The sequence below is a fragment of the Bombus bifarius genome, unplaced genomic scaffold, assembly GCF_011952205.1.
Source record: "Bombus bifarius isolate JDL3187 unplaced genomic scaffold, Bbif_JDL3187 scf7180000008199, whole genome shotgun sequence".
NCBI lineage: Eukaryota > Metazoa > Arthropoda > Insecta > Hymenoptera > Apidae > Bombus > Bombus bifarius.
Window position 1 is genome coordinate 3,922,684 of NW_022884505.1, and position 14,928 is coordinate 3,937,611.

Below are 14,928 nucleotides of genomic sequence, written 5' to 3' on the forward strand. Positions count from 1 at the left end.
GGTAGGCTTTTGTATCATTAAAGGATGATTTTAATGTCATTATTTCGTCAAATTATTCAAAATTTAAAAAAGGCCTCTTTAATTGGTATACTGATTGTTACACAATTAAATATATTAAAACAATAATTTACACTTATATCACAACATTTTTTGGCGTCTCATCGCGTACAATAACTTTTACCCAAAGCCCTCCTTGCGCTCTGATTGTCATTCTAAATTTCGGTCGTATCACCTCTTTTCCAGGGACCGATTGTAATCTGCATCTTCTAAGAATTGCGCAAATCATGGATTTCATTTCGAGCATTGCAAACTTATAACCTGAACGAATAAATGATTTAGTTAAATAAAAAGTATTAAAATTTATAGTAACGCCAGTTTTTTAAAAAGCTGTTTCATACCGATGCAATTCCTTGGACCAGCACTGAAAGGTATATGAGCGTAAGGATGCCTCTTTTCGGAATTTTCTGCATCGAAACGCTCAGGTTTAAATGCTTCAGGGTCTGGAAAATGATGCGGCAAACGATGAGTGGCGTATGGGGATATTAACACGCTACAACCCGTTGGTATCACATATTTTCCTAAAATGCGCATTGATGTTATACAGTAATTTCAAATTTTGTAAAGACGTTTTATATTACTAATAATAGTGAAACTGTCATATAGGCATCTTCTCACCGATTTCGATTATGAATATGTGAATCATCATTCCGAACAACTTTTTCCTATACACACAATGGGTGCTCGGTCTTAATTTTCAAGTTATATATTAAAACATGTTTATGTGTACCCTCTTCCTATATTTTATAAAAAATTGTATGTTAGATATTATAATTATAGTGTATGTATGCGAGTGCACGTCCAAATTATAACCGTGTTTCCTACGCGAGCGCCACCACTTAAATAGCTTAACCCTATTTATTGTTTTCCTACTTCCATTTGGAATTTAGTGACTGGAATTTTTATTGTTTTTTTTTTTTCATTGGTTATTTATACATCACTGTGAAAGCTAAAAAAGATCGCGTTAAAATTCATGAGGCATATGATACCAAAGAAACATATTTTTGAGAAAAAAGTTGTTCATAGTGAGGACCTTAACATTTACAACAACACATTCTAAGAACATTGAGATCGGTGAGGAGATAGCTTTGTATCGTTTAAATTAAGCGTAATAATTGAAGAAATTTTCTGGAAAAAGAGCTTCTAAGACAAAATAATGAACCGACTAAATTGCGTTGGAAGTTTTGTTAATCTTAGCTATGCTTCAACTTTGTTTCTTTCTATCATTTACAAAATAAATAAAAGTTTCATAATGATTCAACTATTTGAGTAGAAGGTATCGTAGGGTCATAGATCGTCATTTCAGAAAACTCTTCAATTTTATATAAAGAAAAAAGATTCAGGTTATACCGATTTTCACATCTTCGCCTAGTTTCCTGGCTATCATCGGTACACTAGGATATAATCTCAATGATTCTTTGATGCACATCTCTAAACATTTCATATCTTTCAGATCGTTTATCGTAGGCAATTTTGGATTTCCGTCGAAAATTCGGTCGAGTTCTTCTATGCATTTTTCCTGCCATTCAGGATTGTTGGCTAAAAGAAAGAGCGTCATCGCAGTCGCGGTGCCAACCGAATCCTGCCCAGCTAACATAAACGTGCAACATTCTTCGACGATGTCTTTATCGGAGAAGCAAGGATGTTTTTCGTTTATTTCCACCATGTATTCCAGCAAAGACATTTTTCTTGTCTCTTCTGTCTGATCATCAGGTTCACACTTTTTATTTCGTAAAAGCTCGCGTTTTTCTTTCATCATTTTAAAACAAGTATCGAATAACTCGTTTCGTTGTTTTTGCTCTTCCCTACCATACTTCGTTAATCGGTAAATCCATTCCATTAATAGCCAAGGCCTCATCATTCGGTATAGAAGCATAATTTGTCCCCTGGAACGAAAATTCAGACATACTACATTATTTGTCTCTATCGCTAATTGCTAACAAAGATTATCGTATGTTCTAGCGTTGGAAAAATATAAAAACATGCATCTTCGATTCTCACTTTCGGAAAGGCAGATCGTCCATTTCGCTGGTCCTTTGGTTTATTCCCAAAACTGTTTCTGCAAACAGTTAATAATTACTTCAAATATTACAGGGTCATTCCAAGAAATAAAACGCAACGTTCAAAATACATATACGCTCAAAAATATTTGTACAGCAGTAAGAAGCTTTTCAATGAAAACTTATGACTCGTTCGCTAACTCTGGATACTGGATTAACTTAAAATTTATTTCATATGTTAATTGATATTGAGAAGTTTGCCAGACATCTGCTTTTCAGGTAAAGAAATTTGCATTTTGTTTGCACATCGAATAAAAAGTTTGTCAACGCTATTAACAATAAAAATCTTTTCAGCAATATACCAACAAGTATAGCAGGTCGGATAATATTAATATATATGACAATGTTTTAGTATTTTACATGTTGTGCAATATTTTAAGAGTCTAGTAGAATTTTAATAATAGACCATAATATATTAGCGATTTTTTAATTTAAATGATTTTGCCATATATTATCACTGTATGATCGTAAAAAAGTATTACTGAATATTTGATATAAAATAAATAAAAGTTTTGCGAATTATTCACGATATTTTCCAAAAGGATACGAATGTTTCCACTAAGAGATTATTGGCTGTGCAACTTATGCGCAAAATGCACTTGCATGGAATTATGCAAATTGAATAAGACATAATTTATAGACGACCTCACAAAGTATCACCTTTTCCAAGTACAAATTTTATGCTTCTGTATAATTACTTGCAAATAACAAAGTATATGACAAAAGATTAATTGTCGTGAATAATGTAAAATATGTACGTTTCATTTGAATACGAAATAATACGATAGCCCTTGTAATTATTAATTATTAGTAAACCTTATCAGGAACATAATTATGGCATATGAAATGGAAGAGAAGATATCGTCTGTAATATAGTATATTTGATAAAAGAATGGAATATTTATAATTTCAAATTTTATATATTTATATTATATATTTTTATATATTAATTGTAATTATAAAATATATTTACAATTTACAAAAGACGTCGAAAGGAAGAGATAAGTAAACAGCTATTTATGAAATTTATGGAGAAAGAATTAATTTATATTTTCGCATCACTTAACGTCTTCATTTATAATTTAACATTAAACACGTCTTTACTTACCACTCAAGATATTGTAAACGGAATCATTAATGAAAGTAGTAATATTGATTTCTTGGTCCTTCTTTTCAAGAAACTTTTTCATCAGGCTATCTGCGTGCTCCGCGAAGATATTCGTAAATTTCTCGAGAATATGAAGATGAAAAGCAGGTTGTAAAATTTTTCGATGGACCCGCCAGGTTTCCATGTCCCTTGTAATCAAACCTTTCCCAAGGAAATTATCTAGCAATTTGTAGAAAAATACCTTGCGCGTGTGCTTCGTACTACCGAGCACCATTTGGATATCTTCTGGCTCCAGAAGCACCACGTATGGCAATATTGTCACCCATACTTTAACAAAACGTCCATAAATTTTACTTTCATTGGCTAATCTATAAAGGACTGAAATTTACATAACAATTTAATTTAATATTTTTATCATTAACTTAATAAACATATTTTGCACTTTATTTACTTTGATCATTTATTTAGCAAATTTATCTTCTACGTTAATTTATTAATCTCTCAAAATTCGTTTAAACCGAGTATTAGTGACTTACAATTTTCTTCAAGAGCAACGTTTACGTTTCCAATAATCGGTACAGCTTTCGGGCCGTTTAGTCGAGAAACATGAATGACACATCTGATATAATTTTTCAGTATGTATAAAATATAAATGCTGGTCAAAATGACGAGGTATATCCACGCCTCACCCGGTGTATGCTCCCACTAGTGAAACAAAAAAAAAAGCGCGCATTCTATTATTAACTTCTGTAACAAGTTAATCCTTATAAAGTTCAAGTTTAAAATCGAAACTAAAGATTCATTTAAGTGTAAAGTATATTCAACATTTAATGTTTATATTTTCTTTTAACATTATTTTCGCCACTTTTCAAAATAAAAGTGACGTACCAGCTATTTTTAAAATGTTGCACCTATTATATTTTCACACCGTAGTTAATCTATTTTCGACTGTCAAAGTGAAAAAGAAACTAACTTCTTAGCGAACGTGTCAGGCATCGTCTTGCAATATGCTTGTAACTGTATATGCATTTGCTCTATTCTAAAATATGTTTTGCCTAACTATCTGGTCAGTGACAGGCTAAAATATTTTCAAGTTAACATAAAGCATTGTATCAGTGATCATAGACTACGATTAGTTTGACATTCAGTCATTTTAAGATATTATATCTTTTTTTTATATTAATAAACTTGTCAACGTGCATCGTTGATTTTTCGTATCTTAAGGATTAAAATTATAAAACGATGAGAGTTACACATGCTCATTTGAAAACCGTTTAATACAGACATCTGTTCAGTTATTTTATCACGTTCATTGACTATTCAAGCTGGATCTTCTATTAATTGGTTCATAGAAACGTGTTATTGTCTACGTGCACATGCCAGTCGAATAACAATGTATGACAACAAAAAATAAGCTACTGCGATCAGAAATAAATTACGATAATAATAACTAGACTACAGATTTTTATCTACTTATTTTTATGTACTTAGAAAACTCGAGGGTAAAAGAATACACAAGGCTGTTGCAAAATGCAAAAGTACATAAAGTAGTACTCAACAGGTGGATTCGTACAAAATGTAAAAGCGCGGAAAATAATATTCAGCAGGTGAATTTTTTCGTTTCTTTCTTTGGTCCTGCGTTCCTATTTGTGTTAGTGAAAGTACGAATCTGTATAACGATTCGCATTCTTATTATAACGATAATAGTAACAATGAGTAACTGAATGAATAATTGAAAATACGCGTAAGTATTCGCAGCACAAAACCGTATTCCGTACGTTTCCTTACAACTAACTTGCGCAAAACCGAACTTCACGGAATTTTAATCACTAAACTCGATAACAGAATATACTTGTCGTCACTTACTATTTGTTGAGCTGTAACGACCATATTGTTTTAGATGTATAATTTCTTATATTATCGATGCAGTGAAATACTTTTTGAGAAAATGTGTGTTTGAGACTGCAACATGGAACTCCGGCGTATCCTATTTAAGCATCTGCTCCCACCAGATTCCTGGATCACTCAAGATTTGCTCAAAGTCCATAATGTATTTTGAATACGTCATACCTTGCATCGTAAGTCGCGTAAACTTTTAATTTCATCCCTACAAATATATTTTCTTTTTACCTACGTATGCATTATGTCATTATCTCGTTAGCTATGTAAAGTTATTGGTTTTATCAACACGTCGATTCTTTGTACTTCTTCGCTACCGCGTCATATGAAAAGACACATTCTTATTAAGTACATAATATGAAATTCCAGTAGAATCAGGGGAACGCACATGGTCGAAACACTTCTTACTCTTACCGATGACATGTAAGATTCCATTGAAATTTATTTACACAACAATAAATAGACACGATTACAATACATATTCATTTATTTTAATCGATGCTGATACTCCTGTATTAGTAAATAGAGCGCGGATTTTTATGCAGTTACAGACGATTTGAAAATGCAGAAGTATATAAAATATCTGCAGAAGAGTATTTGTTATGTGTATTCAAGTAAATTCCTGCTTACATTTCATTTCTTTAATAGGGTTCGTAAAAGTATTGATTTGCACAAATATCCGTTGTCTATTTATTACATTCATTAAGTTTATCACATCGTGATAAACATTTTTATGATGATTTTAAAAACTATTTTTCGCTCACCTCTAAGAACACCATAGGAATATCATAATCCTTTGTAACATGAAATAAAACGAATCGCTCTTCACATACTACACTCACTACACGATTAAAGTAATCGGCCAACTAAACCCTCGCCGATGAATAGTAGTGGTTTATATAGGTGTAATGGAATACGAAGTGTGATGTGTTTACGGGGTCTATTAACAAGCAGTTCACAAACAAATCACGTATCGCTGATATGTGCAGGCCTGCTTTATAAAACATTTTTTTTCTCGCTCAACTTCTGAGAGGCGAGCACCGAGCACCGAAGATGATACTTTACGCGCATCCTTCCTGTCAGGGTCGAGTCGAGAGGAAGGAACCTCGAAAACTTTTTCGGATGAATAAGTTATCATATTGTTATATAGGCGTGTATCATCACTGTAATTAATAAGTCGTTTATTACGTGACCGAATCTATTAATAATAGGTAAAGGAACTTTTGTTGTTATATAAAACTAGTGATAATCGATCAATAATAAAAATTACCTAAGCAGAAACTGCTTTATTCTACTAATAGACAGTACTTTATTTTTGGACCTAATGTAGGGTTTCATATGGTTTCTATAAAGCAAATTTATATAAGATGATGGTGGTATACGAAAACCTTGAAATAGAATGGTTTACAAATACTGTTACGCGTTTATTTACTTTGAAATTCTCCCGCCTTAACGATCTTCTGCAAATACAAATCAGATGTCGAATATAATTATTTGTGATTTACGATATACATACGTACGTATTTCTAAGTTGGACGATTGCCAATTATTCTAATTGCAATTATCCTTGCAATTTGTGTTTAGTATATTTTACTTTGTTGTACACGATAGACAGTCTTTGCTATAGAAAATAAAAACTTACAAATTAAAATTATTACAAGTAATCAATTAAAATTATGAAATAATTGTAATGTCATAAACAGGGAACATACATACTAATCTTTGCGTTTACAATTACCTCTATGGTGTTGTTCTATGTTTACGATATTGGATCGTTCTATTCAAAATTACATCAAGGAATTTTTATTTTAGTTTTACATTTCATGGAATTTGATTTCTCAACTTAAGCTTCTATATTCCTCTAACGCTGTTGAGTTAAGTATTTTGATTTCCAAATTTATTTACTTTATGACATCATATTGGATAGACTAGGTATATAATTTCCTAATATGGCTGTCACCATGAGAACCACCATAAATGCGCGCGCAAATTTTAGATTACCTTAGCGGATTAGTAAGCGCGTTTATCTATATGTTTATCTTCTACTAAAAGCATTTTTTTAACCAGACCGGTTATTTTATGCTAAACTTGACGTGTGCCACTGACTATCTTGTATAAATCTAATAAGTAAAGTCTTGTGCATAAAAGGATAAGTTTATTCGTGACAATGTTTGTGCATGAATGTACAAACGTGTGTTTATTCGTGACCGGTTAATAACGCGTTAACATTAAATACTACGAATTGAAGGTTTTTATCGTCCATTAATTTTATTCGAGATAAATTTGTTCAACATCTGATGTAAATTAACATTAAATACTACAGATCAAAGGTTTCCGTCGACTATTAATTTCATCGAGATAAATTTATTCAATATCTGATGTAAATTCTTTATTTCTAAATTTTAAACTATATCATCGCCATTTTTATTTTAAGCACTCCTCATGAATAATTTATTTTATATGTGTTTATTTCAATATTTGATTTTTATAAAAACAAAGAGTAGCTTTTCATCGATCCATCGCTTTTCGCCTGAAGCCTGCAATCTGTTTCACATCTCTCCAAGCTATAAAATGAAGATGTTTTAACGACATCTAGTGTTCATAAGGAGAAACATGTTACAAAATAACAATGAAATTAGAATAAACAGAATTTGATCGGATAACATTGAGTTAATTATGGAAGTACAAACGTAAGATAGCAGATATGTTACATAATACCATATTTTGCATGATGATTATATCATCTAAAAAATATAGTATAATTAATATATACATGGTTATACATATTAAACGAAACTCACCATTCCTAACATATTTAATTATATATTTATAATAAAAAGATATCATTAATTATTATTACTTTATCACGTTAATATAGTAAACAATTTTCTGATGATTTTTACGAAAAAGAAGAATATTACGCATGCGCAGTGAAATATCGTCATGCTTCGCGGCTCTCAGGTGCGTGCGCATCTCGGCGCGACTCGCGGCTTTCAGGAAAAAATTGAACGTACCGCTGGCCAGTAAACTGTGAGACTTCCACCGATTCGTCAGGTGAAACGTCGTGTGATTATTAAATTTCTCTTCTTAATTGCACCATTGAATATCTTAGCCGTACGATAATTCACCGAAGTTATTCAACTATCCAAAAGAGTCCAGCCATTTCGATGTGTTTCTTCGACGCGGTTAGCTGTCACATCGTCAACGATACCACAGCATATCACCTAACTTCTCTTGCAACTTACTCATTATTAGTCGTGTAGTGAAAAAGCGACGTCGCAGCAGCTATGGATATCAGTTGGTTACGAATTGCGAAGTAAGTCCAACGTCCGTGTAGAACTGATCGATTCGAGGAAACGTTTGTGGTCTGATGTAAAGTATTCGTCATCGTGTCAAGAAAACTGGTTATTTTCAAGTCGTCAGAAGCGTAATAAACAAGTTTTACTATAAACAAAACATCAAGAAACGCGACATTAAGAACACAGAAATATTAAGAAACAAATATAGAAGTCATTATAGAGAATAGAACCACGTGACAGCAAGAGACGTCGTGCGACAACGAGAGTGACACATAACAAACAATCGAATAGTTTGGTAATCAAGAAAAGCTATTGGTGTAACATGAACAATTTTGATGAGCACAAGTTATAATATCGTAATTCCCCCGGAAAAGATGCAGTGAAGTTGGCTCGGTGGATGCCATTGACCGCCATATTCAGGAGAATCGTTCGAGACAGTTTCGAAAAAAAACTGGAAGGTGGTAGATCGGGTAAAGTGACAGCAGCGTCGAAAGGTTAAGGACCCGTTCGTTGAACGTATTTTGCGACGTGGAAATCGCAGTGAAAAACCTGTCGAGATGGAGTTCAAGTTCAACGTAAATAAACTCTTGCCCAGAAAGATCAACAAGGTCACGCATACCCTCATTCCAGAGGACTTCAGAGGTGATCGTCGTGAATTGAAGTGAGTGTTTCTATTATTATTATTATTACCATTTTATGACTTACATCTTTCTATTTGTTTACAATTTATAATCATTGTATCTCTTAATATATTTCTATTTTGTTAAATCTCATCTTAAGAAATATTCAATTTTCACTGTAGCTTGTTATGTGAAAGAAAATAAGCTACAAATATCTGATTATACATTGGTTATGTGACAAATATCTCCAAATAATCGACGAAGGAGAGCGTTAAGTGTGCGACAGTGAGAAAAATCGATACACCGTAAGAGGTTATTTATCGCGGTCGTCATCTTCAAGGTTATATCGTAATATGAAACATACACGATAGGTACTTTCACTTTACGCCGATGACACCGGGCATAATCATTTGTAGTAATTCTTCACGTCTCAATCACTTCCTGGAACATAATCAGTCCAACCTGGTGCGACGTAGATATACTCACATTTGACACCGTCGAGCACATTGACACTGTCACATTGGCCGATATTACTGGTAAATCGATGGCGAAAGTAAATGTCAATGAAACAAACACACGCGTTGGCGTGGCTCGAATTCTTCGAGGATATTTCCATCTAAGAATCGTTGTTACACGATACACGTAACCATTGTTGTTTTTTTGAAATCGATCCTTTTATCGTTATTTTTATGAAATCATTCAATTCGAATAATTTTGTAATCTTGGATATTTTAATTTCCCGATAAAACATTTCATTTGATTTGCGTATGTTTATGATATAAACATTCGCAATAATAAACAAAAGAATCATAAGAATTAAAATATTACCATATCTTGATGATAATATTGTAGGAAATATAGTATTTTATTATAGACAAATTCTCATACTAAAATATAGCTTAATCTTCAAAATGAATATGAAATTTTTTGTATAAAATTTTGTGCATAAATTTTTATATATTTATCGGAGATAAAAGGACACCGGAGCCTTCCCCTTGGAACTTCGGGAAAATCCGTAAAATTGTAATTAAAGTCTATAGCCGTAATTAAACAATTGCCGTCATTCTATCCAATTCGTATTTATTTGAGATTTATGACAATGAGCTTCGGTTCCAACGGTTCCTTCGGGCAAAATGATTACCAGATGTCGATGCACCTACACAGCACAGGTTCAGCTAGCCTGAGGACCCGCTAGAAATCTTAGGATTTTGGTTTAGGATTTAGGAATTCTTAGGATTTAGGATTAAGGTTCTTCAAACGGACAAGCAGTCTTTGTCCCAATTATGGGAAGGTCGGAGAAATCTATCTTTTTCACGAACAACGCTTCCGCTAGCAGCTTTCCCTCGAGGGCGGTTAGCATCCTTTTCTAGCCACCAACATGGAAATTGACCAATTAACAGCAACGTCAATTTCCCTCGCTTTCTGAACGAAGGCTATCCCCGACGAATCCGAATGATCTCGTGTCCTTGGACACAACCTATCATAGTTTTCCTCTGCAGCATGATCGCGACAGAAAGTCATTCTCTCGTGAGGTCGTATTAGCGAGTTACTTAGTGTCTTTACGCTCGGTGGATATTCCACGTTTTAACAAAGAGTTAGTTTAGTTATGCTTCCACCGTAGCCAAGCAAATCGAGTACGACTTGGGCTTTGGAAGAAGGCGCATTCTGTTACCCCGTTGACCGCGGATTCGTTGTTGGACCTAGGATCATTGTCATTAGCTTCTCGAGTATCTGATTACCGCGATTACTTATCAAATTCTGTAATAATCGTATTCGCACTAGTCAATGTCTTCTCCATTGCATAGCAACAATGTGTAGTCCAAATGAGGATTCGTTTCACGCCCTTAACCCTAACCATAATGCGAATTTATCCAGTTTTTAAATAAAATATAATATATATAATAAAATATGATAACATAATAACATTATGTCTTGGTTTGTACGTTGTAATACAAAATTGTCCTGTTTTTACAAATATATTACACGTGTACTAATGAATATAAAAACAAAAGCAATTTATGTTGCAATTCAATCAATTATAGTTTATTTAACCTGACATACAAACACTCACCACACTAAAGAAATAAATCAATCAAATTCGAAGATGGTATCCCACTGAGGGTAGCCATCCACATGCTATATTACTATATCACTAAGCTATAATATTTTACCAAATGCCCTACTGGACAAATGGTAAAATGTAAATAAATAAATAAATAAAAAAAGAATTATAGTTTATATTATATTAGCTGCGTGTATGCGTCGTTGTTCGGGCTTCTGAAGGGGTGTATCTTTTGAATCCTAGAATTTTGAGATTTTCAATCTCTTTTTGACGAGCTAAATCTTCATAGAATTATTTTTTTAAATATTTATACCTTTAAATCCTTACTTGTCCAAATTTACTTCCTGTTTTTTTTTAAGTTAATATTATAAACAACAAATTTTAAGATCATCCAGAAAACAGCCACACTATCGTACGAGGAAAATTGATTCTTCACGTATTCTCTCTTAAAATCATTGAATATTATTAAACCACTACACAATAAATTGCTCGGGCGTAAGATGAGCTTTAGGAATTATTTGATATTTCCATGATGTCGAAGAATATTCATGCTAAATTTGCCATACATACATACATAGTTTGTCTTTTATGTATACGTAGATTACATTTATATATTTATTATTATAATATCGTAGTTCTTTTTGCTTTTTTTTTTGTTTTGTTTTCGTTTTAGTTACATTGAAAATTGCTGAATATTTCTACGTTATCCTATGAATCTCGTCGTACTAATCAACGTGACAGAATACTCACTACGCTAGTGATAAGGTAATCACACTCGTTTTATATATTACTTTACTTTGATCATACCAAAATGCATAATATTGGCGCATATTTATGCAGGGAAGAGCCATTTACCGCGTATCGGCTCAAGGAAACCAGCCAGCTGCCTTTTATTGGCTTCCAATGGATCTAACATTTGCAAATCTAAAGTTTCTTCACCAATAAACGCATCTGATATTCCGTCGACTAGTGCACACGTAATAAGTCGACGAATACCGGTTAGATTTCTCGCTCTTTTCATTTGCACGCAACCATTGCATAAGGAATATTTGAGAAAACTTGTAATCACGTTATAGGCGACACATGTAATTTTCTAGATTTCTTGCTCCTTTCAACTGCACGAAATCGTTGCATAAGGAACAGTCGAGATAACTTATAGGATAATCACGTTATAGACGATGTACATAAAGGAATCGTACACGTCGTTAGCTTGGATGATGTTGGTTTCTGAGATAAACGTTCCGATGAATATGTTTGGACGTAGTACCCGATATGATGAGTATAATAAAAAATTTTGTTTCCTATCTTTTTATTCAAACGCCAATTTCAATCAAATTTCTACTTTTTATTCTGTTGATTTCTTTATTTATTAGCCACTGAAGAGTCAGGTCCAATATAATAGCGCGTTATTAAAATACAACAATTTTGCAATTGTTAAGCAAATAAATTGAAATGAAAAAGAAGGTAAACATATAAGCGTGTATAGCTTTCGAGTTACAGAGAGTTAAATTAATACACGTCGAACGTAAAGTGTATTTACAAAGCTTGGCTCGATTGCTGTGCATCAAAGAAACTATCTACGCAAAAGAGTTGGTATAACGCAGAAAACACTTTGGTTTCACTCGCTTTGTCTCCACCAGTCCCTACTCGTTTTATTGTTCGGAATCGTGGGCGTTTGGAACAGGGTTGCCGGGCAGCTGAAAATAATGCGCTAGGAAACAAATTACACCTGGTCCTTTAAGTCCTGTTTCCACTATATATTACTTCGATGAAAATTTCAAGCGTTTTTACCTATAGACAGCACGTATTATTCCAATGTAGTTGTTCAAAATACATATTCTAAAGTTCGTAGAATACTTTTATATATTGAATTACCACGTTTGATAGAAACGCATTTGCACACTGTTTAACGTTACATTAGAACTGAATTTCTTACGCTGGAATACTGTTTGCAAGTCTGCATTCTTGAACGGTGAGTCGGAACATTCACGGAAGCGTATGATGAAATATCGCCATGGTTATTCCCTCTGTTCCCTGATTCCACAATCGTGATGGAAATCTCGATAAAAAGATATTTTCCTAATGTTATTTGCTCGCCATATCACGTGCATTCTAAGAATATAAGAAAACAGTGCCACTGAAATAAAACATGTCGCCGTTTTCTTCGAATGCTAGTCGCATGCTAAATCACCGCTCGTTCGTGATATCGCAAAGTTATCAGATCTGAGTTCAGCGATTACCGAGATTTCTTTGATCCTAACTTTTTAATATTCCTCGTATGAAAATTACTGCCATAGTGCTCTAGAGTAGATGGTATTACGAACATGGAACCTGAGGTTAAAATGTTAGAACACCTTGTGGTCTCCAGAAATATCACGCGTTACATTGACTTTAACAAATGCTAATTGATCTTCCATTGGACGTAGAATATACGAGATTTCGATCTGGAGATAGAACGATAAAAACGCTTCCACTTGGACGTACGATGTAAGAGATTTCGACTAAGGCTCAAAGAGTAACTTAACTTAAAAATTAAAAAATCCGCTCAGAGATTTACCTAATATATCTGTATACCTAGAACTCGAAATATTCTGTCACAGTCATCTAGAACGCGAGCTAGTCATCTAGATATCACAGACTCCCAGCACTTTGCAGATCCGATCAGAATCAACTGTATTACGATAGCTCCTACCAAAGACATCGAGAATATGAGAAATCCTGATTTGGTTAATTAGATTAGTATTTCTTGGAGCTCGAAGGATTTTATTAAAAGTATATTTATACACATTCAATGCACCAAAAAGCCTGAACTTCTTTTTTCGAACTTTACAATTTGAGATATACGATTAGAGCTATTTAAAGCACGAGCTATTTGAGCTACTAAAGCTATTTGAGACCTCAAATTACTACATATCTCAGTTGGGACTCGTCATACTTTGTATAGGTCTGACCAAATCTATCCAAGTTGTAGTTATCTCCATGATTTCAGTCTTTGTACTGTAACAAGTAAATTTGATCAGTACTCCTCAAGTCCTAAGTAAGGATAGGAATTCTTTTGTTCCGAGTATCGACTCTGATCTTCATATCTTTGGCCGAATTCGTCGTGCTCCAACAGGGATAGGCTCAGTTTCATCCAAACTTAATCCCAATCTCGTGCCATCAGATCTAACTGGTTTTGATAAAACTTATTACATAGGTCTATAGATCTATAGCTTCATAGCTGACTACTTGGGATTATAATTATTATTTATTTCTAGTTATGACGAATGCGTCATATATCTCTAAATTTATTCAAATTTCATTTAAAGTGGATCGTTAGAACCAGTGAGGGCCAGACCTGAGATTCTCCTTCTAAATATTTATGAGCTCTTCAATTTCTGAATAACTGTAACAGGGTTTGTAAAGTAGTGGACGTCTCAGGTCAAGGTCAAGGTGTTCTAAGTAACTAAGGCTGGGCCACTCGTGCTACGAATGGCTTCAATAGCATCTCCCGATATCTAGGCTTCCGTAGAGGAGGACTTTCGATTTTTGAGTATCTTTAGCTACGTTGTCTCGTGTCCTAGACGAGTTGGGCCAAGTTTCTCGAATCCCAGCTGTTGATGTCGCGATCTCGGTTGGCTTTAGCCAGCTTTTCCATGCACACGGTGCCAACGATATTTAGCGAGACGATACAGTCTCTGGAATATTGTTTATAACTATTTCTATCTCTCGTGCGTGCTACTGAAATCGACGTCTCAAAGTTGCAAAATCTTCTCTAACATCAGCGATATGTAGATATTTCCTGTATTTTTGAAACGTTGTTTTATAATCGCGTGTCACTGTC

General features: G+C 33.7%; 2 protein-coding genes and 1 long non-coding RNA gene across 7 annotated transcripts in view; 2 read left to right on the forward strand and 1 right to left on the reverse strand.

Moving 5' to 3' along the window:
* Positions 1-62: 62 nt before the first annotated feature.
* LOC117210350 (probable cytochrome P450 4aa1) lies at positions 63-6,123 on the reverse strand. Of its 2 annotated transcripts, none has more exons than XM_033453292.1 (7): positions 5,889-6,123; positions 3,762-3,930; positions 3,226-3,603; positions 2,059-2,116; positions 1,408-1,943; positions 399-578; positions 63-318 (listed from the first exon to the last, which is right to left on the reverse strand). In XM_033453292.1, the coding sequence occupies exons 1-7, from the start codon at positions 5,901-5,903 to the stop codon at positions 134-136; spliced, it is 1,521 nt and encodes a 506-aa protein (XP_033309183.1). In that variant the 5' UTR covers positions 5,904-6,123; the 3' UTR covers positions 63-133. The 2 variants fall into 2 exon arrangements, with proteins under 2 accessions (XP_033309183.1, XP_033309182.1); XM_033453291.1 differs by lacking the exon at positions 5,889-6,123 and adding an exon at positions 5,092-5,348.
* LOC117210355 lies at positions 1,633-3,273 on the forward strand. The gene is made up of 3 exons (XR_004488094.1): positions 1,633-1,770; positions 2,152-2,336; positions 2,412-3,273. It is a non-coding gene; the product is annotated as an uncharacterized LOC117210355 (long non-coding RNA).
* A 2,004-nt stretch (positions 6,124-8,127) lies between the features above and the next one.
* LOC117210303 (alpha-tubulin N-acetyltransferase-like) overlaps positions 8,128-14,928 on the forward strand; it is a 29,477-nt gene continuing 22,676 nt past the window's right edge. For 2 of the 4 annotated variants that reach the window (XM_033453205.1, XM_033453206.1), the window contains exon 1: positions 8,128-9,084. In XM_033453205.1, coding sequence (XP_033309096.1) covers positions 8,981-9,084 — 104 coding nt within the window. In that variant the 5' untranslated portion in view covers positions 8,128-8,980. The remainder of the gene's footprint in view (positions 9,085-14,928) is intronic. The other 2 variants (XM_033453207.1, XM_033453208.1) reach the window with 1 other exon arrangement.

Coding starts and splice junctions, on each gene's coding strand:
- LOC117210350 (XM_033453291.1), bottom strand. CDS start 5,115: ATGGTCGTTACAGCTCAACAAATA. Junction 3,931..5,091: donor TCGTTACAGCTCAACAAATA/GTAAGTGACGAC, acceptor TTGTTTCACTAG/TGGGAGCATACACCGGGTGA. Junction 579..1,407: donor AGGCGAAGATGTGAAAATCG/GTATAACCTGAA, acceptor TGCGCATTTTAG/GAAAATATGTGATACCAACG.